This window comes from Pseudorca crassidens, chromosome 18, assembly GCF_039906515.1.
Source record: "Pseudorca crassidens isolate mPseCra1 chromosome 18, mPseCra1.hap1, whole genome shotgun sequence".
Classification (NCBI taxonomy): domain Eukaryota; kingdom Metazoa; phylum Chordata; class Mammalia; order Artiodactyla; family Delphinidae; genus Pseudorca; species Pseudorca crassidens.
In genome coordinates, this window is record NC_090313.1 from 56,230,549 (window position 1) to 56,258,160 (window position 27,612).

The window sequence follows — 27,612 nt, forward strand, 5'->3', positions numbered from 1 at the left end:
TCTTATAAGTATAATATATTTTGAAATTAAAATTATTCTTATCATCTTTTATCTTTCCCAAGAGTCATCATCCTGGAATGCTTTGTGTCATGAGAGTGTCATCTACATTACCAAGACTCAGAATTGATTTTCTCTTTAGTCTCCTAAGTAAATATGCTATGGGTATAAGGTACACCCTGGACACATGTTTGCATCAGAAGTGCCAGCTTGAGGCCACTGATGAAGATGATGACGATACTAACCAGTCAGTATCTTCCATCGAAGATGACTTTGTCACTGCCTTTGAGCACTTAGAGGATGAAGAGGCTTCAAAGCCATATAATGATGGTTTGTTCCTTACTAGATTTATTTCTTGAAATAGAGAATTAAGGTGTAAAGTTCAGGTTTAAAAGTTTTAAGGCAGACTTGTTCAGTTGAAATTTATTTTGAAATTTGATCAAGTTTAAGCATCTAAATCTTTTTTTCTGATGGAGGAATTAATTTCCTTGTGATTTTAAGTTCATCGTTACCTGGTTTTTAGTTTTGTTCTTTCTCTTCTTACTTAGGTAGTACTGTTCAAATACTGTTTCCCTTATTACATTAAGCGTTTGGAACATGCCTAAGTTCAAATTTGAGTAGACTTAGCTGGCAGAGTCACCTAAATATTAGTGTTTCTAACATGCGACAGTGTACTAGGCATTCTGTAGACCAGGTATTCCCAGATGTGGGGGAAAATAAAGCATGTACTTGCTTGTAAGTATGATTTGGGATGAATCTGTTAAACAACATAGTGTAGAAGACACAGTACAAACAAATATCTCATGCTTCAAGTCTACTTATTCCCATTGATTTACATTAATTAAAAAATTCTGTTCAAGAATAATCATTTTATTCTTTCCCTGTAGGAATAAACATTACTGCACTAAGGAGCCAGTGTGATGCTGCTTCACAGACTATTTCTGGTCACCGTTTAGAAACCCATGATTTCAGGGTTCTGGTTGGCTCTGGGTGGCAGAAGTCATTGGCTAAACCTTCTGCTTCTTTAATAAGTATTCTGGGACATAAAGAACTGCCTTCTGTGAAAGCTTCAGTCACGACATCAGTTTCTGAGCCTTGGGTCCAAAGGAGTTTCTATAGGTCCTCTGCTGCTTCAGATAAAGATAGCGATGCTGATGTGCAGAAACAGTTGTTCTCTTCTTCTCCTGCCTACTCGTCTGAATCTGAATGCTCAAGTCCAAGTCCTGTTATTTTCTTGGATGAAGAGGGATATCAAAAAAGTTTAAAAGCAAAACTTGAGTTACCTAAAATTCCTGTGATGAAGGATGATATTGAGGATTCAGACTCAGAAGTAAGTGAGTTTTTCGATAGTTTTGATCAGTTTGATGAACTAGAACAGACTTTGGAGTCTGCTTGTCCATTTCTAAAAGATCCTGCCATAGGGAAGCTGTCACACAAAAAAGGGCACAAACATGAAAAATTGTGTTCTGTAACCACTACTATGAATCCTCAGAAATTCAAGTTTGATCGTCCAGCTCTCCCAGCTAATGTTAAGAAGCCAACTCCTCGTAAACCAGAATCCCCTTACAGTCACCTGTGTGATGCTCCAGATTCTCCCCGCCCAGTGAAGGCATCAGGGGAAGACAGTGGTTTGTTTAGCCCTATTCGATCCTCTGCTTTCAGTCCTCTTGGAGGCTGTACCCCTGCTGAATGTTTTTGCCAAACAGATATTGGTGAAGACAGGATTCATGAAAATCATGATTCTGTTTATTATACCTATGAAGATTATGCAGATAGCCTTTCATGTGACGTACTGGGCTCGGTTCTTTATACCCAACATACAAATGCAACATCCAACATTAATAGTATTAAAAAGGGAGAAAATAAAATGGTAGCTCTTAAGTGTGGAAGCCTTGATCAAAAAAGTAAATCCAAAAATAAATCCTCAGTGATTAAGGATAGCATTCAGAAGTTTGCAGCAGATCTTGTGGAGAAAAGTTTTGGCAGTGCATTTAAAGACTTACAGAAAGGAGTCTTTTCATGTACCAATGCTTTGTGCCAATTAGCCATGAAATTGACATCATCCGTTTTTCAGATGGCATTTAATGAACTGAGAAGGCAGCGTGCGTTTTCGTTGAAAGAACGTGCCATTAGTGGTCTGGCTAACTTTTTGGTGAGTGAAGCTTTTGCAAATGCTCTAAAAGATTTACAGTATGTAAAGAAGCAGATCTTCACAAACACTGTTGCTAGGTTTGCTGCAGATCTTGCTGAAGAACTTGTTTTTGAAGGCATCATGGAAGTGTGTCAGTTTTCGTATCCTCCAACACCTGCATCTCCACAGCGTCGGTCATTTGACTATGAAGACAAAGTAGTGAAGTCCTATGCAAAAGATTTGTCTGAATCTGTAATACAGGAAGCGTTCATTGAGCTGTCTCAAGTTGACGTGACCTTCACAACAAAGGCAGCAGTCAGTGTTTCCACAGATAACATTAAGTATGTGAGTGCAGAAAATGTAGTGCCACCGACACAGACTTCTACATTTTCCCCTACTTTTAATGGTCAAACAATTATGGTGACAAAACCAATACAGGAATATAAAAAGGAATACACAGTACAACAGGCCTTGTTTTGTACTTCTGGAGTTGTTACTTCTATACCAGTGCCCTTGGCAGGAGGTGCCCTTCTCCCATATCATATTTCATCTAATATGTATCAGGCAAAGTCTCATCCATCATCTGATGATAGTAGTTTGAATGGTGGTTCTACCCAAGCAGGGGTTGCCACAAAAAACAAGGAAGAGGAGGTAGCTTGTCTCAGGAATATTTGTTTACCTTCAGAACACCATCCGGGTAACCAGAATGATGTTAAGCCAACTAATGATGATATTGAAATGGAAAGCTCTTCAGAAGTAACAAGTGATCCTGTGATTATTAGCAATTTTTCTGTGGCAGTGGTGCATGCAATAGTAAATGAAACTTTAGATTCAGTGGCGTCATTCAAAGTTACACAAACAATGGATAAACACAAAGATTGTTTAACTAAAACAGTAAAGGGAAAAACCCCTCCTTTTCACTGTGATCAAGCGACACTGCAACAGAGTGAGGCTAGCAAGAAGGACATGTTTGCTGACCGATTATCTAAATCTGTTGTTAAACATTCCATAGACAAAAGCAAATCAGTGATCCCAAATGCAGATAAAAATGGACTCCACAAGGAAGACTTGCCTGTTCCTGGAGATGAGTCACGGTTGACCTCGGAAAAGTTCCCCAAGTTTCTTGAAGCTCAAGATCATTTAACTCACTGTTCACTTTCAGAAAGAAAGGATTGTGTTCTGGAATGTAAAGGTTATATGGCTCATGGATTTTCTTTAGAGACACTACCACCTTGTCCAACTGCAGCAGGTCAGAAACCCGATTTGAAGGAAATTGCTAAGGACAGATCCGTGAAAAAGCATAGTTTGAATGATACAGCACTTGAGCCCTTGCCTTTGGGGCAGGAGAACCCTTTTGCCCATTCACATAGTTTCTCATCCCCAGTGCTCACATGTGCAGATGGTTTGCACGTGGAAGATAAACAGAAAATCAGAGACGGGAATGTGATACCTGATACTCCTCCATCAACTCCTCTAGTCCCATCCCAGGCTGCTTCTGAATGGGATATCAAGAAGTTAACCAAAAAGCTCAAGGGGGAATTAGCAAAAGAATTTGCACCTGCCACACCACCTTCTACACCTCACAACTCGTCTGTTGGCAGTTTGTCTGAAAATGAACAAAATACTATAGAAAAAGAAGAGTTCATGTTGAAACTCATGCGATCTCTCTCAGAAGAAGTTGAAAGTAGTGAAGATGAAGAGCAGCCAGAAGTGGACGTGAAGTCAGAGCCCTCAGGGAAGAAAGTGCAGTTTGCAGATGCGTTAGCAATACACATCATTTCTCTTGCAACCGAGCTGGCAGCTTCCCACTTGGATAATAAAATAATTCAAGAACCCAAGGTTAAAAGCCCTTGCTTAAATGTGCAAAGTCAAAGAAGCGTATCACCTACTTTTTTAAATTGCTTAGATGAAAACTTACAAACATTATGCAATTTTGCAGGTGATATGGCAGCGGAAGTCATTACAGAAGCTGAAAGAATAGCAAAAGTTAGAGGTTGTATGCTTTTCAGGCAGAAGAGGAACAGTTATGTTGATAGTGACCAAGATTATAGATCAGAAGAGAAGACGGATATAGAGGCTGTAGCACACCCAGGAGAAGTAGATTCGTTTATTCTTTCATTACCACCAAGTTCTTGTCTGTCAGGTCTGACATACAAGTATCCCAGCTGCGAAAGTGTGACAGATGAGTACGCAGGTCACGTTATCCAAATACTAAAACAGGAAGGTGGTGATAGTGAGTTAATAATGGACCAGTATGCCAATAGACTTGCTTATCGGTCTGTTAAGTCAGGATTACAAGAAGCATCTAAGACAGCCAAAATGAAGTGCAACTCAAAAACGTTCCCTGTGCAAAGCTCACAGGTGAAAACCAATGATGAACTGTTACTATTCTTAAGTAAAGAACACCAGCAAGGAGTAGATAAAAAAAGACAAAGTAAAATAAGTGGAGGTTACCTGCATAAAAACCCGACTTGTGAATGGACACAGGATACATGCAGAAATGAGTGCTTGGAACTGTATAGTTTTTCAGCCTCTCTCGCTCACAACATTACAAGAGATGTTAAAAAAGAGCTGACGGCATCTACAGTTGGCTTGCCAAAATCCTTAACAGATTCTTGCCTTTATGAAAAAAATGGATGCGACGAAGATGCCGAGTCTCACTTCGAGCCAGAATTTCCCGCGTCTCTTCAGCCTTCCTCACCAAATCGCAGATTTTCCCACAGTACCGGCAGCTTGAGTGGGCGTGGTTATGGAGAGACTGTTGTTCCAGCTGTAGAACAGTACGCTAGCAAAGTAGTGGATGACGCTTTAGAGCTGAGTTCAGGATCTGCAGTCTTCCATGTGTCTGAGACCACAAAAGCGGCCGATAGGGTCACTTACGCAGAAAAGTTGTCACCTCGGGTGAGTCAGACTTGCAGGTATTGTGACGGGAAAGAGCTCCATGACTGCACTGGAAATTCATGTCCACACTTTCCCAGACCAGATTCACTTGCTGGTAGTAAGCCAGTTTCTAATTCAAAATTTAGCAACGTCTACCAGAAATCTAGGGTTTTTCGTCTCGACGTCCCTCAAATTCATATTGATCTTGATAAGAAGACAGTGCTTGCTGAGAAGATAGTTGCGGAAGCGATTGAAAAGGCAGAGAGAGAGCTGAGCAGTACCAGTTTGGCAGCTGAGAGTGGGATCGGACAGGACGGTGTCATCTTTGCTGAAAGCCTCACTACTGAGATAATGACCTCGGCGATGAGGAATGTTGGTCAGGCCGTTAGCAGGTAAGTTTCCGATTTCTTTCGGGTCTTAAGATGAGGGGAAAAGTTAACTTGATCATTTGTGTCTTAGGTCCTGTTCAGCAAGATATGATTATTTTTAATCCTAAATTAACAAAAAATATTCCCTATTACATGTGTGTATTGTTTTATAGCCTGCCTGTTACTTTCATAGACACTGTCTCATTATCCCACAACAGCCCCTTGAGGGAAGGAAGGTATGAACCGTTTACTGAGCTGGAAGGTGTGGCTTAGCGTGGATAATCACCTTTTGCCCAAGTTTACAAAGCTGTGAAGTAGGTAAAGCTGAATCAGAGAATCAGCTGGAGAATTTTGTACAGCAAATATTGAGTATCACCATGTTAATGTACTACTGTGAGATTAAATTTTTATTTCTGTTCACAAAGGTAAGTTTTCTTAAAAAGAGTGCTCTGAAGAAAGCAAAAATTCTCCAAATACTTCCACCCCTGCCATCACTCCTCTTGATAGGCCACCATCTAAGGGGACAGTTCTTTCTGATGGTCCTGCAGTGTTCTGCATTTCAGTAACCGTGTCTTGTGCTCAGCGATACTAACGCCTTAGTTAAAATATTCACTTTTAACCTTCTTTCTCCCTGGGAAAACATCAGGACCATCTTGTGTTATTAGTTTGTAGGATTATTTTTGTTAGTCTCACAGAAAGAGAACATTTCTTGAGGAGGAATTTAATTAAGCCACACGATAATGCCGGATATTTTAGTAGCTTCTGTCAAAGCCATGACAAGCACTGCCTCTTTTCTTGGTCATCTTAAAATAGGGAGATGCGGGGAGTTAGTGCTGGGGGTGGCAGTGGGCAGCAGCCGGTGGGGTGCGGTGCAGTTTTCAGTAGGTAGCAAGGAAGCTGCTCTGACATAGTAACATTTGAGCAAAGAGCCAAAGGTGGAGAGAGAATAAGGTAAGTGGGAATCAGGCGGAACAGGGTTCCAGGCAAAGGAGTGGGACTGTGCATGTTGGGGAAGCAGCAGAGAAGCTTGTGTGGCTAAAGCAAGGGAGCCAGGGAGGAGACCAGTGGAGGTTATGAGAGGTTGTCACACCTGATGTATGTTATAAGGATTTGGACCCTTATTTTGATTGACGAGAAGCCACTAGAAGATTTTGACCAGAAGACCAGCATTTTCCCTCTTCATGTTTAAAAATGTGGGGCAAGATAGGGGTATGGGGTTAAGAGATACCAACTACTATGTGTAAAATAAGCAACAGGGATAAATTGTACAGCACAGGGAATCAAATATAGCCATTATTTTGTAAAAGCTTTCAATGGAGTGTAATCTATAAAAATATTGAATCACTGTGTTGTACACCTGAAACTAATTTAATATTGTAAATCAACTATACTTCAATAAAAAATTAAAATATCACTTTAAACTGTTACTCCAGAATAAAATGTAGAAGGGACAAATACAGTAATTGAACAGTGAATGACATTCCTTGTGAAGATGGACTAAAAATATAAATGTCTTTTCATTGAGAAAAAATGAGAGAGGTTATGATCCAAGCTCAAAATCTTGAAGAGATTTGGCTGGTTTGATTATAGGCTTGACAGTACTAGAATTTCTTGGACTGCTTTTTTTTTGTTCTTAAGCCAGAAAAGGGGTAATTTTTGGTACAAATAAAATACTGTCTTACAAAAACTTAGGAACTTGTGCTCCTTCATAGAGGTCCCAGTTGAAAATATGAACTGCTTTAAAGAGAATTTAAATAAATGGTGTGCTTGGGATGGATCCGTAATAGATGAACAAGATGAGTTAGGGATGTTGTGTAGGTGCCTCAGCTAACTTTGAAGTTAGTATGCTCTCCTGCCGAGTGTCTTTATTAGCAGACACAAACCAAGGGTTAGATGGACCACTGGTCTAGCTCCTGAATATCACTTCTTGTTTTTGTCATCTTTATCATCCAATGGATAGTCCTATAATTCAGAATCTGATGCTTTTGGACTTTATTTCTTTCTTCCTTACTTTTTTTTTTTTTTCCAGTCCAAAAGAAATAGAAGACTTTCAGTCAACTGAGTCTTTTGGTAGCCAGCAGATGAATCTCAGTATTGGTGATGACAGCACTGGTAGCTGGTCCAATTTAAGTTTTGAAGATGAACACCAGGATGAAAGCAGTAGTTTTCATCATCTAAGTGAAAGGTGACTATGATTTTGCATGTAATTACATAGTTCAGGTACTCAGACCTCAGAAGTAAGCTATACATTTACATTGAGTTTGATTTTAAAACTCTGAATTTGAAAATCTGTTATTTTCAAAGTGTATTTTATTGCTGACAATATATTTCTAATGGTTTTGACATTTATTAAATACAATAACTAGCTGAGCTAATTTTCTTTGAATGTGCCAATAGTTGATTTGAAAAATACTTCATACATTTGATTCTATACCCTTTAAGCTTTACTTGGACTTCTCATGAATTTTTGAGGAAAAAATTTTCTTTCTCACTTTAAAGAGGATACTTTTTTTTTTTCTCTAAAGGATAGGAAAAAGAACAGTTATCTGTAAAAGGCATCGAAATGGCCCTGTAATTTTCTTGACATGAAAGTAGTATCTTTTGGGGGGAAGGATTCCTTACTTGTCCTTTCAGGAACACTGTAACTTGAGCAATTTATACTTGAATGACTGAAAATACATAAACTCATTATAAAAACATGGTTTTGTACAGTAAAAGTCACTTCATATATCATTTTCTCAGTTAACTTTGTTCATTAAAATAGTTTTGGAATATTTTATTAATTATAACAGTTGTTTCTTATATTCTTAACTCTGTAAAGGCCTAAATGGCTTTTCACCTGTTAGAACAGCAGAGAAGCTGCTTAACTCTGTTAAGGCCTAAACGGCTTTTCACCTGTTAGAACACATCATCTCAGAGTATTTTGTTTGATGCTTGGATTAACCAGTAAATATTAATATTTTTTAAAGTATCTGTTTTGTCATAATTTCTTAAAATGTGACGTAAACCACCAGTATTTTACAAAATCTAAATCCAAAAAGGCAGTCTTTAAAACTGGTAGCAGGAAGTGGGGGTAATGTCACAGATCATCATTTGGCCCTTCCCATAACTTTAGAGTAGAATATTAAACACTTAAATTCTTCTCTCATCTTTGAGAAGCAGGCTTCTAGAATTTCAGTTGGGGGTTAACATTGTTGCTTACAGAATCCTGGTGTTAAAGTGGGAGAACAAGGGTTAGAGGCTAGTGGCATTAAGAGGACTGTAGCTGGTTGAATGACTTGATATGGAATGTTATCTAATTTGATGAAAAGAGGGAGGCGCCTACCAAGATCTGTCCTTGGTTCTTCCCCTTCAGCATTATTTTATTAGTGGTGTAGAACACTTAGTATTTGTGAGTGACTCAAAACAAAGATGAAAAGGTAATCCCATTAACAGAACCAAGGTTCAAAAAGACCAAATCAGGCTGAGGCTAAACTAATAATGTTTAACCTAGGTAAATGCATTTAGGTTCAGAAAATTAATTATTTGAATTCAGGACGGGGAAAACCTGACTTGATAGCCTTTTGTCAGAAAAACACCTGTGGTTTTAATTGACTATAGAATTAATAAGAACTAATGATGCTGTGTGGCCTTAAGGTTCAGGCACAAAGAAAAACTTAGTGGGGCTCATCCAGGGTTGGTGGTGTGCTCGCCTCCCAGAGATTAAGATTCCCTGGGTCATTGGAGGGTCCCAAGATTCTGTAGGCTTGATAAATCCCTCAGAGTATTTTAAAGCAAGTGATTTAGAGACCACACTTAAGATTCAGAGACCACACTTAAGATACATGGCTTTAGTGTGGAAATGGGTAAGAATTTTAATTTTGTAATTTTTTTCCTGTGCTTAGATAATCATTCTATTGATAGAAGTAAATATGGTGTTTGAGATCATTAATTTTCTCTTTCTCTTCGGCTCACAGCTGTCTATCCATTCTGTATTTCCATATTTTCTCATTTTTGGTTTGTCTGGGAACAGACTACATGGGCAAAAACTCTGGTTGGTTTAATGGTTTTATAATAGATCTATATTTGTTGGAACATAATGTCGAAAAGACACTGATCAGTTTTAACTTTTATTCTGTAATGCATTATGGTTTGTGACAATGTGATAGTGCTAGAGTTAATATGGATATGTTAATTATTGAGATGGCCTGGAAAGTATTTAGAATTTTAAATCGTCATTCCCTTTTTCGGTAACCTTGTCAACATTTACTGACGCATGAAAGATGATTTTATGTTAATTCATTTTTTAGAACCAAAATTTTGGTTTGTGTGACTATTAATTTTTATAATTGTCTAGCCTAATATGGGAAAATATAGCTGCTTATCACTGCAAACTAATGTGTGCTTACTAATTATTTTAATGATTAGAATTTTTTTAAATTGCATGTTTAGATTTTAATCTGAAGAACTGAATTTAGTTTTGTTTCTGAACGCAGTTGCTTTTTGTGTTGTAGCGCTTTGCCGCACTTGTAGAATGTAGTTGCTTTCTTCTTTTGATTAGGTAGCGTGAGAAGGTATCTGTGTGGCGTCAGTGACTGGCTGATCAGACAGGTGTAATGCTTGATTAGACCTTGGTTATTCAATATTCTGAAGAAAATGTATATTATTTGCCACCTACTGAATTATACATAATTAATGAAATGAAGGTAATTGACATAATAAGAGTATTTTAAAATCAGAAGACAGCTTTTCTCCCAGTAGTTAGAAAAGGTCTATTTGGGACTGTGTTTTGGTGTCTGCCATCCCATCCCTTTCCCCATCCTCCACCACCACCCTGGCCCATCACTGTTTGCACTATCTAAAGACTTGAGAGAATGTTAACCTGTGGTTTTTTTGTTTTTAAACTTTATCCAAACTGAAGAGCATTGGCTTTCTACAAATTATATCCTAAGCTTTGCCATAGACAGTAATTTCATTGTGAAACTTCTCAGTTCATGCATTCATTTACTGTCCTAAAAGTCATTGTCTTAATCTGTAAAATAAATACACATTTAGAATAATTTTCGTGAACTTTTGAGGACAAATAAGAAAACTCCCAAATCTCTGAAGCTGTCAAATACCTTGTACAGTAGCAGCGATGGTCTTTACGTAACTGCACAGATGCTGCACCCACTGTGGCAGCTTCAGAACATCCGCTGTTACCACTGACGCATGCTGTTCCAAGGAAAACCAGGGTCGTCTTTACCATTCATTTGCTAGTTCAGCTGTGTTCTTTTCTTCCTCTGGCAGTAATGGTAACAGCAGTAGCTGGAGCAGTCTTGCTTTAGAAGGAGATTTGTATGAGGACAATTTATCCTTTCCAACATCAGACAGGTTGGTCCAGTCCAGAAACCTAAACACTGATGAGTCTTTCACCACTAATGCATGAAGTCATATTCTTTAAAAAATGTGGGTTACAGTGCCAATGTGTATCAACCTGCTTTTCTCCTATATTTTGACATGATTCTGCTTGATAAATTTACATCTAATGAAAAAATTCAACTATGCTAAGATGTGACTGACGTCTAATTGCAAAATGTGTTAATTCTATGCATGTGTTGCACTGCTTGCTATTTTTCATTCTACCAATTACTGTTTCATTAAAAAGAGCTTGCTTCCTACAGGATTTCTGTTGTTTTGTTTTGGTTTTTTGTTTCTGTTTTATTTATAAGAGAGGTATAGAAAAAAATGATTTTTTACTATGTTAAAAAAATATACAAATGGCATCAGCAGAAGCATTAATAAATAATTATTCATGACATTCTGCAATATTCAGATGCTGTGTTATCGAAAACCAAATTAGAATATTTGGCTTTAAATTATTTTAAATTAAATTTTATTATGTAATTACTTGACGCCGTATAGATATCATGGTCAGGTAGAACTTCTCAGTTATTGATAACTTACCTTTAGGCATCATTTGCAATTGAGATTTTAACATGAAATGGTGTGAGAAGCAAAGCTTCCTTTTTATCGTCATTTCTCCCCTTTTTAAATATCATATGTCATATTGTATCATTCATTTTTTTACCACGTTTTAAGAATTTGCTTTAGTCCCATTATTAATTAAAGCTTTTTTTTTTTTTAACTGCTTCTGCTACTTCATTCGATAAGTGATGGGCCAGATGATAAAGATGAAGAGCATGAGGATGATGTAGAAGGTAACTAACTGACAATTTTTTTTTCAAGTTTTTTGCATGTTTTTTTATAAGGTTCTTTAGAAAAGTCTTTAATGTTTGTGTTTGTACATTTTCATCAGAGAGGCGCTGGGTTGTTACAAATCAGGGTTTTTACATTACAAACCAGGGTATTCTTTTTTGTTTTGTTTTGTTTAAATTCATTGATTTATTTGCTATAAGATTTTACTAGACTTGGAATATTAAGCAATACAGACATACAAAAATAAAAGACATTTATAATAACCTATATGAAGTCAGATTAAATGGGAAATACTAACTGAAGACTTCTAATAATAACTGAGAAAAAAATCATTTTACATTTCACAATGGTATTTTTCCCCTTCCCTTTTGGTTATTAATGTCTTTTGGGATCCCTTCAATACAATATTGTTCATTTAAACTATTCAATGTAACTTGAAATAATATTTGTTGGAACAAACATTGATTTATTTTTAAACTGTTTTCCATTAAAATTACAAAAGTTTGTAACTAGAGTAGACCCAAGAGAAGTTCTTGTCCAAATTTCTTATTGTACAGATAATAAAGGAATTGAAAGATGAAGAAATATTCCAAATCAAGGTATTCTTGACTAATCTAACCAGTGTCAGATCCTTTGCTGAGCAGTTTGTGTTATTTGATTGCTAAACTAGGGAAGTACTCATCAGTGTAAAGACCGAACTACTTTAAAAGAATTATTCAATTATTTGAGAGAGAAATTCATGATAATCTCTTCATATAATTATCTTTTTCAAAATATAAAATTCTTACATTATGAGATATAATTTATTATATCACGTCAGTTTGTTTTGCTGTCAACCTTACATAAATCAAGAAGTAAAAATAAAAAAGATATTTTAAAATCGATTCTTCCTTCCCTCAATTCCAGTCTTACACTCACACATATATTTGAAGAAAATATTCGTTTCTTCCTTTGATGAACATGGTTCCAAAGATATAAATACTAGATACCATTGGTCACAGGCTGTTCAGTATTTTTTTTGTAACTAGGAATAAACTGGGAGGTTAATTATATGTAGATATGTCATTACTCAGCTTTAGAGATTATAGTCATCTCTCATTATATAGAAAATTGTAGCTAACTTTCAAATTTGTTAAATTAGAAATTGGTAACTTAGATGGATTGATGTATATTTATAAATGATTCAAAATTATGGAAATCCTAAGGCAACAAACTTCATTTTTTTGGTTATTGTTTGTAATTGCAGGATGTCAGTTCTTTCACTTTTCGCTAGGGTTGAGTAACCTCTCCAAAGACAAGTCACTCTTAGGCCAGGCAACCAGGAACCCTGAACTGAGAAGTCCAGTGGTACAGAAAACACTTCAACCCCATGACCTCTGCAGAATTTACAGAATGGCCCAAAGACTGTGTCTGGTACCGTCGTCTACCAGACCCATTTTTGACTGAAAGTCAGAGGGGAGAGAGGAGGGAAATGATAATACATTTATGCTAAGAGAATAGTGTGGACCAATTTTTTTTAAATGAAAAGTTTTAGGGGTCAATACGAATCCTAAAAATGATTGGTAGTGGTCTAGAATGCCCTGCAAACTGTAAAAAAAGAATCAGGGACATTCACCAACAAATGTCCATTACTGTTGCAAATTGGTGCCATGTCTGCCAGCATGCCCCGCTGCTGGCCTCTTGTGTGGGAGGCCCACCACTAAGCAGCAGTGTTAAACGCACGATACTGGTCCATGGGCATTGGTTTTATAGTCAACAGGGATTCATCTTCTTTATGTTGAAATCATAATTTTCATTAAAAAATAAACTTGAGAACAGTGTCTTACTTATAATAGGGGTGTATCAGAAAATTCCCTGGTTTAGCTTTTGGGAGGTAAGTGGTTGCATATGACTTTTTTTTTTTTTTTTTTTTTTGTATTTTGCCTAAAGAGTGAAGTGATTAAGAGCGTGGAGCCAGACCGCCTGTGTTTATTTCCTGGCTCAGCCATTTCTGGCTGTGAGACTCTGGATCTCTCTCTGCCTCAGATTCCTCACCTGTAGAATGAGATGATAGCAGTTCCCTCCTCACAGGGTGCTTGTGAGGATTAAAGGAGTTTGTATATGTAAAGAGATTAAAACAATACTTAGGATGTAATATGTGCAATACAGGTGTTCACTGCTGCTGCTATTTCTCTTAGTTCAGAAATCTTTCTTAAAGTCCATTTAATATATTTATTTGAGGTTTTTATTTGTGTTTTATTTATATTTTGATTGTAGCATTTTAGTTTTTTTTTTTTTTTCAGCTTTACCTATAGATTATATTTTGACACAAATTATGGTATTCGTGAATTGGCTCTTGAATTCAATACCTCAGAATAGAGTTTTGGCATCTGTCACAAATGATCAAAGCTGTTCCTTTGTTTTAGCATTATTTTGCATTTTCAAAGTAATGCTTTAGTTGATGTTATGGTACAATTAAGAAAAGATGAATTTTTTTCCAGAGTTCCTTGGAATCTTAACAAATGGAAAATGCGTATATGTCCTTGGAAAGCAGAGCACTGAGAGTTGAATTGATGAGTTTCACTTCATATCGTTTCAATTTAAATATTAGGTTCAGAGCAAGATGGAAATACTCTGCTAATTACGAATGTTGACACGGAGCCATGCACAGTAGACCCCCAGCTAAGGATTATTCTTCAGTGGCTCGTTGCCTCTGAGGCCGAAGTTGCAGAACTTTATTTTCATGACTCTGCAAAGAAGGAGTTTATACAAGTAAGTACCTACATCATAGGGTGGTTGTGAGGACACGGTATATGATGTTCTGTGTCACATGGTTGATAGAAAGTGGGTAAATGCTCAGGTAATAGAGTCCAGTGGTTGGGCTCAGTATCAGCTCTGCCACTCTCTAGCAGTGTAACCTTGGGTAAGTTCACCAGTCTCAGTTTCTTTATCTGTACCGTGGAAATGAGTATAGAATTTACCTTGCAGAGGTTTGTGAGGATTAAGTATAATACTGTAAAAAAAAAAAAAATGCTTAATCTACTGCCTGGCACATCCAAAATTTTCAGTTAGGTGCCTTTAATAAGCATTTCATGAGTTTCCTGTCTTATCAATTGGATGGACCTATGACTTCAGGTCAAATGCACTGGAAATAAGGAAATCAATCATAAAGAACTTGGGGGAAATAAGAGATTTACAAAATTATAGTTATTTCTGGGCAAGTGATAGTGTTTGTGGAAATAAACCATGGAAAGGATGAGTCATATGACTTATGGTCTTAACACTCTGTAATGCTTGGGTCACTGATGTAGAACTGAATGAATCAATCCATATTAGAAATAGGGTCTTACTGGCAGCAGAAGTTCTGGGAAGTACTCCTTGGTGTGAGCCCTCCCAGAGACCACCATTAGCCCCACCAAAGAGCCCGAGTAAGCTCCAGTGTTGGGTCGGCTCAGGCCAAACAACCAACAGGGAGGGAACCCAGCCCCACCCATCAGCAGACAAGAAGATTAAAGTTTTACTGAGCTCTGCCCACCAGAGCAACAGCCAGCTCTACCCACCACCAGTCCCTTCCATCAGGAAACTTGCACAAGCCTCTTAGATAGCCTCACCCACCAGAGCGCAGACAGCAGAAGAACTACAGTCCTGCGGCCTGTGGAACAAAAACCACATTCACAGAAAGATAGACAAGATGAAAAGGCAGAGGGCTATGTACCAGATGAAGGAACAAGATAAAACCCCAGAAAAACAACTAAATGAAGTGGAGATAGGCAACCTTCCAGAAAAAGAATTCAGAATAATGATAGTGAAGATGATCCAGGACCTCAGAAAAAGAATGGAGGCAAAGATCGAGGAGATGCAAGAAATGTTTAACACAGATCTAGAAGAATTAAAGAACAAACAAACAGAGATGAACAATACAATAACTGAAATGAAAACTAACACTAGAAGGAATCAATAGCAGAATAACTGAGGCAGAAGAACAGGTAAATGATCTGGAAGACAGAATGGTGGAATTCACTGCTGTGGAGCAGAATAAAGAAAAAAGAATGAAAAGAAATGAAAACAGCCTAAGAGACCTCTGGGACAACATTAAATGCAACAAGATTCACATTATAGGGGTCCCAGAAGGAGAAGAGAGAGAGAAAGGACCCGAGAAAATATTTGAAGAGATTATAGTCTAAAACTTCCCTAAGATGGGAAAGGAAATAGCCACCCAAGTCCAGGAAATGCAGAGAATCCCATACAGGATAAACCCAAGGAGAAACACATCAAGACACATAGTCATCAAATTGGCAAAAATTAAAGAAAAATTACTGAACGCAGCAAGGGAAAAACGACAAATAACATACAAGGGAACTCCCATAAGCTTAACAGCTGATTTCTCAGCAGAAACTCTACAAGCCAGAAGGGAGTGGCATGATATACTTAAAAGTGATGAAAGGGAAGAACCTACAACCAAGATTACTCTACCCAGCAAGGATCTCATTCAGATTCGAAGGAGAAATTAAAAGCTGTACAGACAAGCAAAAGCTAAGAGAATTCAGCACCACGAAACCAGCTCTACAACAAATGCTAAAGGAACTTCTGTAAGTGGGAAACACAAGAGAAGAAAACAAACCCAAAACAATTAAGAAAATGGTAATAGGAACATACCTATCGATAATTACCTTAAACCTGAATGGATTAAATGCTCCACCCAAAAGACACAGGCTCGCTGAATGGATACAAAAACAAAACCCATATATGTGCTGTCTACAAGAGACCCACTTCAGACCTAGGGACACATACAGACTAAAAGTGCGGGGATGGAAAAAGATATTCCATGCAGATGGAAATCAAAAGAAAGCTGGAGTAGCAATACTCATATCAGATAAAATAGACTTTAAAATAAAGAATGTTACAAGAGACAAGGAAGGACAGGACACTATGTAATGATCAAGGGATCAATCCAAGAAGAAGATATAACACTTATAAATATATATGCACCCAACATAGGGGCACCTCAATACATAAGGCAGCTGCTAACAGCTCTAAAAGAGGAAATCGACAGTAACACAATAATAGTGGGGGACTTTAACACCTCACTTACACCAATGGACAGATCATCCAAACAGAAAATTAATAAGGAAACACAGCTTTAAATGACACAATAGACCAGATTTAATTGATATTTATAGGACATTCCATCCAAAAACAGCAGATTACACTTTTCTCTCAAGTGTGCATGGAACATTCTCCAGGATAGATCACACCTTGGGTCACAAATCAAGCCTCAGTAAATTTAAGAAAATTGAAAGCATATCAAGCATCTTTTCTGACCACAATGCTATGAGATTAGAAATCAATTACAGGGGAAAAAAATGTAAAAAACACAAACACATGGAGGCTAAACAATGTTACTAAATAACCAAGAAATCACTGAAGAAATCAAAGAGGAAATCAAAAAATACCTGGAGACAAATGACAATGAAAACATGATGATCCAAAACCTATGGGATGCAGCAAAAGCAGTTCTAAGAGGGAAGTTTATAGCTATACAAGCCTACTTCACAAAACAAGAAAAATCTCAAATAAACAATCTCACGTTTCACCCAAAGGAACTAGAGAAAGAAGAACAAACAAAACGCAAAGTTAGCAGAAGGAAAGAACTCATAAAGATCAGAGCAGAAATAAATGAAATAGAAACAAAGAAAATAATAGCAAAGATCAGTAAAACTAAAAGCTGGTTCTTTGAGAAGATAGACAAAATTGATACGCCATTAGCCAGACTCATCAAGAAAAACAGGGAGAGAACTCAATAAAATTAGAAACGAAAAAGGAGAAGTTACAACAGACACCGCAGAAATACAAAGCATCCTAAGAGACCGCTACAAGCAACTCTATGCCAATAACATGGAAAACCATGAAGAAATGGACAAATTCTTAGAAAGGTATAACCTTCTAAGACTGAACCAGGAAGAACTAGAAAATATGAATAAACCAATCACAAGTAATGAAATTGAAACTGTGATTAAAAATCTTCCAACAAACAAAAGTGCAGGACCTGAAGGCTTCACAGGTGAATTCTATCAAACATTTAGAGAAGAGCTAATACCGATCCTTCTCAAACTCGTCCAAAATACAGCAGAGGGATGAACACTCCCAAACTCATTCTATGAGGTTACCATCACCCTGATACCAAAACCAGACACAGCTACTACAAAAAAAGAAAATTGCAGACCAATATCGTTGATGAATATAGATGCAAAAATCCTCAACAAAATACTAGCAAACAGAATCCAACAATACATTAAAAAGATCATACACCATGATCAAGTGGGATTTATCCCAGGGATGCAAGGATTCTTCAATATATGCAAATCAGTCAATGTGATACACCATATTAACAAATTGAAGAATAAAAACCATATCATCATCTCAATGCAGATGCAGAAAAAGTTTTTGACAAAATTCAACACCCATTTATGATAAAAACTCTCCAGAAAGTGGGCATAGAGGGAACCTACTTCAACATAATAAAGGCCATATATGACAAACCCACAGCCAACATCATTCTCAATGGTGAAAAACTGAAAGCATTTCCTCTAAGATCAGGAACAAGACGAGGATGTCCACTCTCACCACTCTTATTCAACATAGTTTTGGAAGTCCTAGCCACGGCAATCAGGGAAGAAAAAAGGAATACAGATTGGAAAAGAAGAAGTAAAACTGTCACTGTTTGCAGATGATATGACACTATACATAGAGAATCCTAAACGTGCCACCAGAAAACTAGAGCTAATCAATGAATTTGGTAGAGTTGCAAGATACAAAATTAATGGACAGAAATCTCTTGCATTCCTATACACTAATGATGAAAAATCTGAAAGAGAAATTAAGGAAACATTTTCATTTACCATTGCAAGACAATAAAATACCTAGGAGTAAACCTAGCGAGGGATACAAAAGACCTGTATGCCGAAAACTATAAGACACTGATGAAAGAAAGATGATACCAACAGATGGAGAAATATACCATGTTCTTGGATTGGAAGAATCAATATTTTGAAAATGACGGTACTAACCAAAGCAATCTACAGATTCAATGCAATCCCTATCAAATTACCAATGGTATTTTTTACAGAACTAGAACAACAAATCTTAAAGTTTGTTTGGAGACACAAAAGACCCTGAATAGCCAAAGCAGTCTTGAGGGAAAAAAATGGAGCTGGAGGAATCAGACTCCCTGACTTCAGACTATACTACAAAGCTACAGTAATCAAGACAATATGGTACTGGCCCCAAAACAGAAATACAGATCAACGGAACAGGATAGAAAGCCCAGAGATAAACCCACGCACCTATGGTCAACTAATCTATGACAAAGGAGGCAAAGATATACAATGAAGAAAAGACAGTCTCTTCAATAAGTGATGCTGGGAAAACTGGAGAGCTCCATGTAAAAGAATGAAATTAGAACAATCCCTGACACCATACACACAAATAAACTCAAAATGGATTAGAGACCTAAATGTGAGACTGGGCACTCTAAAACTCTTAGAGGAAAACATAGGAAGAACACTCTTTGACATAAATCACAGCAAGATCTTTTCTGTTCCACCTCCTAGAGTAACGGAAATAAAAAGAAAAATAAACAAATGGGACCTAATGAAACTTAAAAGCTTTTGCACAGCAAAGGAAACCATAAACAAGACCAAAAGACAACCCTCAGCATGGGAGAAAATATTTGCAAACGAATCAACGGACAAAGGATTAACCTCCAAAATATATAAACAGCTCATTCAGCTCAATATTAAAAAAACAAACAACCGAATCCAAAAATGGGCAGAAGACCTAAATAGACATTTCTCCAAAGCAGACATACAGATGGCCAAGAAGCACATGAAAAGCTGCTCAGCATCACTAATTATTGGAGAAATGCAAATCAAAACTACAATGAGGTGTCACCTCACACCAGTTAGAATAGGCAGCATCAGAAAATCTACAAACAACAAATGCTGGAGAGGGTCTGGAGAAAAGGGAACCCTCTTGCACTGTTGGTGGGAATGTAAATTGATACAGCCACTATGGAGAATAGTATGGAGGTTCCTTAAAGAACTAAAAATAGTATTACCATACGACCCAGCAATCCCACTACTGGGCACATACCCAGAGAAAACCATAATTCAGAAAGACACATGCACCCCATTGTTCATTGTAGCACTATTTACAATAGCCAGGTCATGGAAACAACCTAAATGCCCATCGACAGACGAATGGTTAAAGAAGATGTGGTACATGTATAGAATGGAATATTACTCAGCCATGAAAAGGAACGAAATCGGGTCATTTGTAGTGACGTGGTTGGATCTAGAGACTGTCCTACGGAGTCAAGTAAGTCAGAAAGAGAAAAACAAATATCGTATATTAACGCATATATGCGGAACCTAGGAAATGGTACAGATGAACCGGTTTGCAGGGCAGAAATTGAGACACAGATGTAGAGAACAAATGTGTGGACACCAAGCAGGGAAAGCGGTGGGGGTGGTGGTGGTGGTGGTGGTGGGATGAATTGGGAGATTGGGATTGATATGTATACACTGATGTGTATAAAATTGATGTCTAATAAGAAAACTAATTTTTAAAAAAATAAGCATTTCATGTATTCATATGAAAAAATAGTTATTCTTTGTATTTAATTGCTTCATAATTGTGCCTAGTAATTAGTGTGTCTCTTCTGTTAATCCAGTTTCATTAGTGGCATAAGCACTAATGAATAAGCACTAAGCTGGCATAAGCAAAAGCCAGTAAACATTTAAACATTTAATAAGGGACAGTAGTTTACTTTGAGCATTTAATAGGGTTCTAATAATGGAACATTCAGGTTAGTTGCACTAATAGGATATTTTTATTGATAACTTACTGTGTGCCAAGTACCTTACTTTTTTTATATAAATTTATTTATTTATATACTTATTTATTTTTGGCTGTGTTGGATCTTTGTTGCTGCGCACGGGCTTTCTCTAGTTGCAGCGAGTGGGGGCTACTCTTCGTTGCGGTGCGCAGGCTTCTTGTTGCGGAGCATGGGTTCTAGGCACGTGGGCTCAGTAGTTGTGGCTCACGGGCTCTAGAGCACAGGCTCAGTAGTTGAGGCGTGTGGGCTTAGTTGTTCCGCCGCATGTGGGATCTTCCCAGACCAGGGATCGAACCTATGTCCCCTGCATTGGCAGGTAGATTCTTAATCAGTGTGCCACCAGGGAAGTCCCCAACTACCTTATCAGTCAAGATTTTTAGTTTACAGTCTTAAGGTTTTTGTCCAAGAATTTTCCTTATCAGAACTTTGGTTTAATCTTACTATGTAATATAGAGTAGTCCAAAGAATAACCAATGTAAGATGATCAATAACAACAAAAAAGGAAGAATCAAGTTACTCTTGATTCCTGGTTCAGAATTTACAAAGATACTGTTGAAAGAAGTATGTGAAAAAGATATTATGTAAAATCTTTTTTTTGTATTTTGTTGTCTTTATTTATACTTCTTGGATTTTTCCAGTGTAGATTTCTGTTTTGAGGCAGAAGGAGAAAATAAGACAGAAAGGGATGCTCAGGACGTGAATTGTCAAGGAGAAAGAATGGGTAGGGAAAGTATTAGAACGGGCCTTAGGGAGGCAAACATTTTCAAGTTATTTAGTCTTGGATAAACTGAGGGCTAAGGAAGTCCCTAGGCAGAGCTGAGTGTAATGGTGCTGGGGTAAGGGAACCTCATCCCCACGTAACCTAAGAAAACATTCTTGCAGTTCCTCAAAAAGTTAAACACAGCGTTATCATATGACCCAGCAATTCTACTCCCAGGTATATACCCAAGAGGAATGAAAACATATGTCCATGGCAATGTTATAATAGGCCAAAAGTGGAAATATCCTAAATGTCCATTAACTGATGAATGGATGAATAAAATGTGGAATATCCACGCAGTGGAATGTTATCTGTCAATAAAAAGGAATGAAGTAGAGACATGCTGTACCATGGAGGAAACTTGAAATCATTATGCTAAATGAAAGAAGCCAGGTCACAGAAGACCATATATTTTATGATTCCATTAAAATGAAATGGCCAAAATAGGCAAGTCTGATCGACTGAAAGTAGATTAGTGATTGTCTAGAGTTGAGGGGGTTTGGAGGAGTGGGGAGTGATGATTAACAGGTAGGGCTTTTTTTTTGGTGTGATAAAAGTGTCCTAATATTGATTGTGATGGTGTTGCATTCAACTCTGTGAATATAATGAAAACCATTGACTGGTATATTTTAAATGAGTGATTGTATGGTATGTGAATTATATTGCAGTAAAGCTATTTTTAAAAAGGTTAAGCATATTTATATTACAAAAAATTAGTTTTTACAGAACTAAGTAGAAAAAAAATGAGTGAAGACATGTTCTGATTGGTGGTGATAGTTTATTTAAACGTGCATTTATTTACTTAAAAAAAATTGGGCTATAATTGATATATAACATCATATTAGTTTCAGGTGTACAACATGATTCGATATTGGTATATATTGCAAAATGATCACCACAGTATTTAATATTTATTTACTTTTTTTTTTTTTGAAACATTAACATTTCTTAACTTAGAAAGCCATGTTTCCGTTGAGGCTAGAGTACGTATTCCAGGGAAAAAAACACACTATGTGTTGTGGAAGGAAAATCCACATCCTTTTATTAAACTTGACATTGTATTTATTATTTTATGTTCCTAATTGAGGGTATGGCAGATGTATTTAGTTAGGTTAAGAATTTCCTGTAGAAATGTAGCCTCTGTACGCCCACACAGAGGGCGTGTATCTGCTGGGTGAGGTTTGTGGGATTCTGGCTCCAGCAATCCCAAAGTGTCATTCTATGGAGGAGAGTACTTATAAAAGCCAGGAAGGAAAAATGTTTAATTTGTGTAAAGAGTGGTGGTTTAGGGGAGAAGACCTTGTTCCAACTGGGAAACGGTATTTTACTGCGAACACCAGGGTTCTTAGTTTTATCTGATGTTTGACTTAACCTTTCTTTCTTACTAGCTTTCAAGACGATTACAAGAAAAAGGCTGGAAAGTGGGAGACCTCCTGCAGGCTGTGCTTAAATACTATGAGGCGGTGGAGAAGATGTCCAACGACGAGAGATCTGAGTCCCTGTTTGATTGGCTCTTGGAAAATGCATAGAACAAACTCCAAACCAGTATATTTTATTATTTGTTTTGAGAGAGGAAGGAACAGATAAAGATGCATAGGGTAAAATTTGAATAGTGAATATTAACATTTAAAGTGAATTGGGAGGAAGGTAAATATAGCTTTTTAAGTGCGTTGTGTCATCACATGGTATATATAGTTCAAACTTTTGTAATCTCTCACATATTATCTTCGTTTATTCTTCTATACACATGTGTAGTGTGTTAAGACCCTAAGAACATGTATTTGAAGGCTTTCAGGGACATTCACTGACAGCATTCTTTTTGCATCCAAATAGTGCTGCTAGAATTTGCACTGAGGTGGCTGAGGGTGGGTGACAGGGATAGGGAGTTATATTTTGCTCCTTTGCAAGCAAATGGTATCCTGTTAATAACAAATCTCACATCAAAAAATAGCATCGAGGCTAATTTTTTTTCTGACATCTTTTGTCCTATTTTTAAGGGTCAATTTTATTTTCATGGTTCACCTATTGGTAGCTTTTTGAATCCCCCAAGTTATTTAATTTCTTAGAAACATAAGTAGTTTAGGTTTCTATAAATATCATAAGTGGTAGTTTCCCCAGCCTTTCATCAAATGACATTATTTGCTAATGTTACCAATTGTTCTGGCATGAAAGCAAGTGTGTGTGTGTGTGTGTGTGTGTGTGTGTGTGTGTTGTGTGCGCGCGCGTGCGTGTGCGTAAAGGAGAACTTTACCTTGCTAGTGGTTGGTACCCTCTTTTATTTTACTCTTTTCTTGTTAGAAACCCACTGTTAACATTAAAAAGGTGCTTTAAAATAAAATGTCTATAAAGATTGTGCAGTAAGAATTTTTATTTCTTATTCACTCTTTTGGGTCCCCAACTTATCCTATAAATGAAAATAAAGGTGCAAAACATGTTGACATTTTAAAACTTAATGTGAATTTGGAAATGCATTTAGAAGCCCAATAATTATTTTCACTGTTGGGATTTTGGGAAAAAAACACCCCACTTTAGCAAAGATAAGCTTTTTCTAGAAAAAAATGGGACCCTCCCCTGAATCCCGTCCCCAGTGAAGTGTATCTGCACTGTTTTGTAAAGTCCTCTGATGCAGTCTTTCTGGGCTCTGCATTTTCTACTACTTGTCTTTAGTAACTGCGAGTTGACCTGCATGGAGGACCGGGATTGTGTTTTGTACGTGAGGGTATGTGTGTGTGAATTTTTGGTTCTTCCATTAGCAGATTTTGTAACCCTAGAGTAAATCATTTTTTGTGGGAGGCTTTGGTTTTGCTCTGTTACATTTTCTTTTTTCTTGAGCACTGACTGTTCTGGAAGCTGCACAAAGTATAGAAGACATAGCACCCACCAGGGGACAAGGAATAAGGGCACTTACATTAATTTGAATTATAATTACAGTAGAGAAATTTTATTGCTTTTTAAGAAAAATACCAAAATCTATTTAAATATTTCAAGGTTACACTGTGTAAGCTTTGTTTTTTCCTCAATTTAAGATAAAGAAATAGAGCAGGCCTTAAAAATAAATTTTCCTGAAGTTTCTTCAGGTATTTTTTTAAGGTGGAGAAATGCAGGAAATGCATGTAACCAGAACTGATTCTGTCTTTAGCTTCTCAGAACTTGATATGCAGCAGCACTGCACTGGGTTTTTTAAAGTTAGGAACCAGGTTGTTATGACATAGATTGATTGGTTATTAAGCTTAGATTGGATTTTTACAAGTGTATAACTATCAAGTTGTGTTTGTTGACTTCGATGTATGTACGGGTTTTATTAACAGCAAAACTGAGTTCTGAATTTCTTTTAAGCTAAAATGACAATGTATTAGTTCTGTAAAACTTTCTGTACTTGAAAATGTTTGTTTATTTCTCTTATGGTAAGATTTTCCTCATATCTTTGTTTTCTTTGCATTATCTGGAGCTGTGATGGATTCAGAATTCCCTTATTCAGCCACTGCGGACTGACAGACCAGTCCTTAGACACTAGCATGCATAGTACTAATCACAGTGGAACTCCACACTTCTGTCAGTTCAGTGCAGGGGTGTAGAGAAAAATATTAAGTGTTGGCAGATGTGAAAAGAAACGGGAGTTAAGCTTCCGTATATAGAGAGAAAACATTGGAGTTTATAACAGTATCTTAATCAAGAACAGTCTAAACTTACTTTGTTTAAAGGCACTTTGTGATTTTTCCAAAGACGTTGTAGATCTATTTGGTTGCTCAGCCTTCAGAACAGGTCTGTTCGTTGAGGACGACTCTGTCTTATTTTGTTAAAAATATACTTGGCATAAGTAGATTTATTATGACAGTGTAATACTGCCATTCTGCACACTTTGGCCCTTATGAAATATGATATTCAGAACTGTTAAAGCTGTGTTGTGCTTTGGGTTGAATTCTCTGTTTTATCAGTTTCAGAACCATCGAAGGATCTGTGGAAAGAAAGTGAAGGAGGCCTCTGACGGGGTTTTTAGAACATTGTTTCAGACTGAAATGGAGCACTTCTTTCATATTCTTCTTTTCCCAAGCCAAGATTAAATTACATTTATGTTTTGGGTATCATTTTGATTTTGAAAATATTTCCTGATTTACACGAAAGGAATGACACGGAAGAAAATTACAGTATCTATTGGATGGTGTGACACAATTTAATGGAGTAATAAAATCTTTAAGAATATTCACTCAGTGAATATATGTGATAACATCTTCATATTTTGAAAAACGTTCCACTTACCCTTTCAGATATTTGATGTGAATTAATTCAATTCATAATACTTTCATTTTGCTTAAATAAAGGTTTTATTTTACTGGTAGGAGAAGTTAATCACTTAATTAAATGCATCAGGCATAAAGTGGAAGCTAGTTTACCCACGTGACTTTGATATCATGCACGTTCCCCAAATGCAAAGTTTAACCTTGACTCATCATCAGAGTCTAGATGCAGATGTCTTCTTAGTTAATTATTTAGCAAATATTATTCTTCCACCATTAAAATGATCAACTTCCCATCAATCTATTGCTTTAAATTTTGTTTTTTCAAGGGAAACTTTCCACAGAATTTTAAAAAAGTAATGCATCCATATTCAGGGTGTAGGGAAAATACTTTCCACTTAAAACCCTGTCCACCTGTCACCAGCACATGCAAGTTAGAGCTTCCGTGGGAATTATGAAATTGTACTAAAATGAAATGCATTTTTTCTCATTTTCATTAGAAGACCCTGCACACACTTACTCACTCACTGTATTCCTGTTCTGAAGATGCAGATACAGTGTTGGTCACTCTTGTCACTTTATTTATTTATTTATTTTTTTAAACCATCCATGTACATTCCTTTCACATGGGTAGAATTATAGTTCTAGAAGTTCATTGTTTTCTTTTTGTTGAAATGTTTGAATACTATTTAATATCAGGTTTTAATATTTCTGGATTTACTACCTTTGGTTACTTGTGCAGTGTTAAAAGTAATTCACATTTTTGTTTAATATACCAGATATAGAGCAAAAGCAGCTTTGAGTAATTGTAGCTGTTTGTGTTGAATTACTACATTAAGATCTTGCATAACAGTAACTTTTTGTTTTTTTGCTTTTCAGTAATTTAATATGTTCATTTACCAAAATACGAACTAAAATTTTGTTTTAGCAGTGGCTCAGAATAAACATTTCAGAAATTACTTTTGTAATAATGTGCAATTAATTGTTCTTTTATCTTTTTCCAGTTGTTTAAGTCTGTGATCTTTCTCTCCCAACTAAGAATTCCCCAATAAACTTAAGAAATGCCTGGCCTTGGTTATCAATCTGTAGTATCTTGTTAACATACTCAGTATTGAACTAAAAAACAAAGGTATCGAAGTGGAATTGCTGTGACAGAAGGCACATTGAACAACCTCAGTGCTTCTAACATGGTTTTCAAGAAGAACGGAAGCTAGGAATATTTTTAATAGGACAGTGAATCCTAAGTTCTTATTCAGTTGCCTCTGAATGCTGACAGAATGACTTGGAAGGCTATTTGCTCAATTTGTTGTGGATTTTAGTGCAAAGTATCAGTGGAATATTGTGATTGCCTTGAACGTGAGCATGTTAGGAAGCTCTCTGGCCTGGATTGAGCACTTCTTCCATAGGATATAGAGATCAGACCTTTGTCATGCTATGTAGCATCAGGCACTTGAAAGTTAGGTGCCGGTTGTTTATTACTAATGGAATTTGACTCCATTGTAAGTATTTTAAGCCTAGGAATTAGAGAATGATTTTCTAGCTTTTCATGAATGTTTCAGAATGCTAGGAAGTAATGATAGCATATAATGGCTTGGGCACGAGTGCCTCCCAGTCACCAAGAAAACAATTAAAAAAATGCTTTGCAACAGTAAGCAAGATTCCTTAGACTGTAATTCTAAAAAGGAAAACGATTTCAAAAGGAGTGGGAAGTTGTGACAAATGGCATTTAAACAATTTTGCACATTGCAAATTGGGATGATTTGTGATCTGTGTTTTAGCTGGGATAGAGAGGGGGGTGAGGGACAGGGCTTGAAGAATTACCTCACATTTTTCAAAGTATGAAAGATGGAAGAAGTCACTCTTGGTGCTACTATGCAAGAAGTAGAAAGCTGTGAGCCTTTTGCAGCATCCTTTACAGCAGGAACGATAAAGAGCGCAGGAAGGCTACTCCTTGGGAGTTATGGTTGCATTTTTTTCTCCATCCTTTGTAGTTTTGTACAAAGGAACAAAGGAAAAAAAATTCCCCAATAACTTCCTTCACAGGAGCACCCTAGTTTGTTTCCAGGGCAACCTGATCTGTGAAATTAGTACAACCGCTTTAGAAAATGATTATTACCTAGTTAAGTTGGACTTGTGTGTGCCCTATGACACAACAGTGTTAGATATAAACTCTAGAGAAAATCTTGCTT

At 36.8% G+C, this 27,612-nt stretch overlaps 1 protein-coding gene across 7 annotated transcripts in view; it reads left to right on the plus strand.

Moving 5' to 3' along the window:
* Positions 1 to 26,493, plus strand: part of AKAP11 (A-kinase anchoring protein 11) — a 48,972-nt gene extending 22,479 nt beyond the window's left edge. For 5 of the 7 annotated variants that reach the window (XM_067713448.1, XM_067713450.1, XM_067713449.1 and 2 more), the window contains exons 6-12: positions 63 to 327; positions 885 to 5,400; positions 7,406 to 7,561; positions 10,645 to 10,728; positions 11,509 to 11,555; positions 14,144 to 14,304; positions 22,577 to 26,493. In XM_067713448.1, the coding sequence (XP_067569549.1) occupies positions 63 to 327; positions 885 to 5,400; positions 7,406 to 7,561; positions 10,645 to 10,728; positions 11,509 to 11,555; positions 14,144 to 14,304; positions 22,577 to 22,717 (5,370 nt within the window). In that variant the 3' untranslated portion in view covers positions 22,718 to 26,493. The remainder of the gene's footprint in view (positions 1 to 62; positions 328 to 884; positions 5,401 to 7,405; positions 7,562 to 10,644; positions 10,729 to 11,508; positions 11,556 to 14,143; positions 14,305 to 22,576) is intronic. The other 2 variants (XM_067713446.1, XM_067713451.1) reach the window with 2 other exon arrangements.
* The last annotated feature ends 1,119 nt before the right edge of the window (positions 26,494 to 27,612 follow it).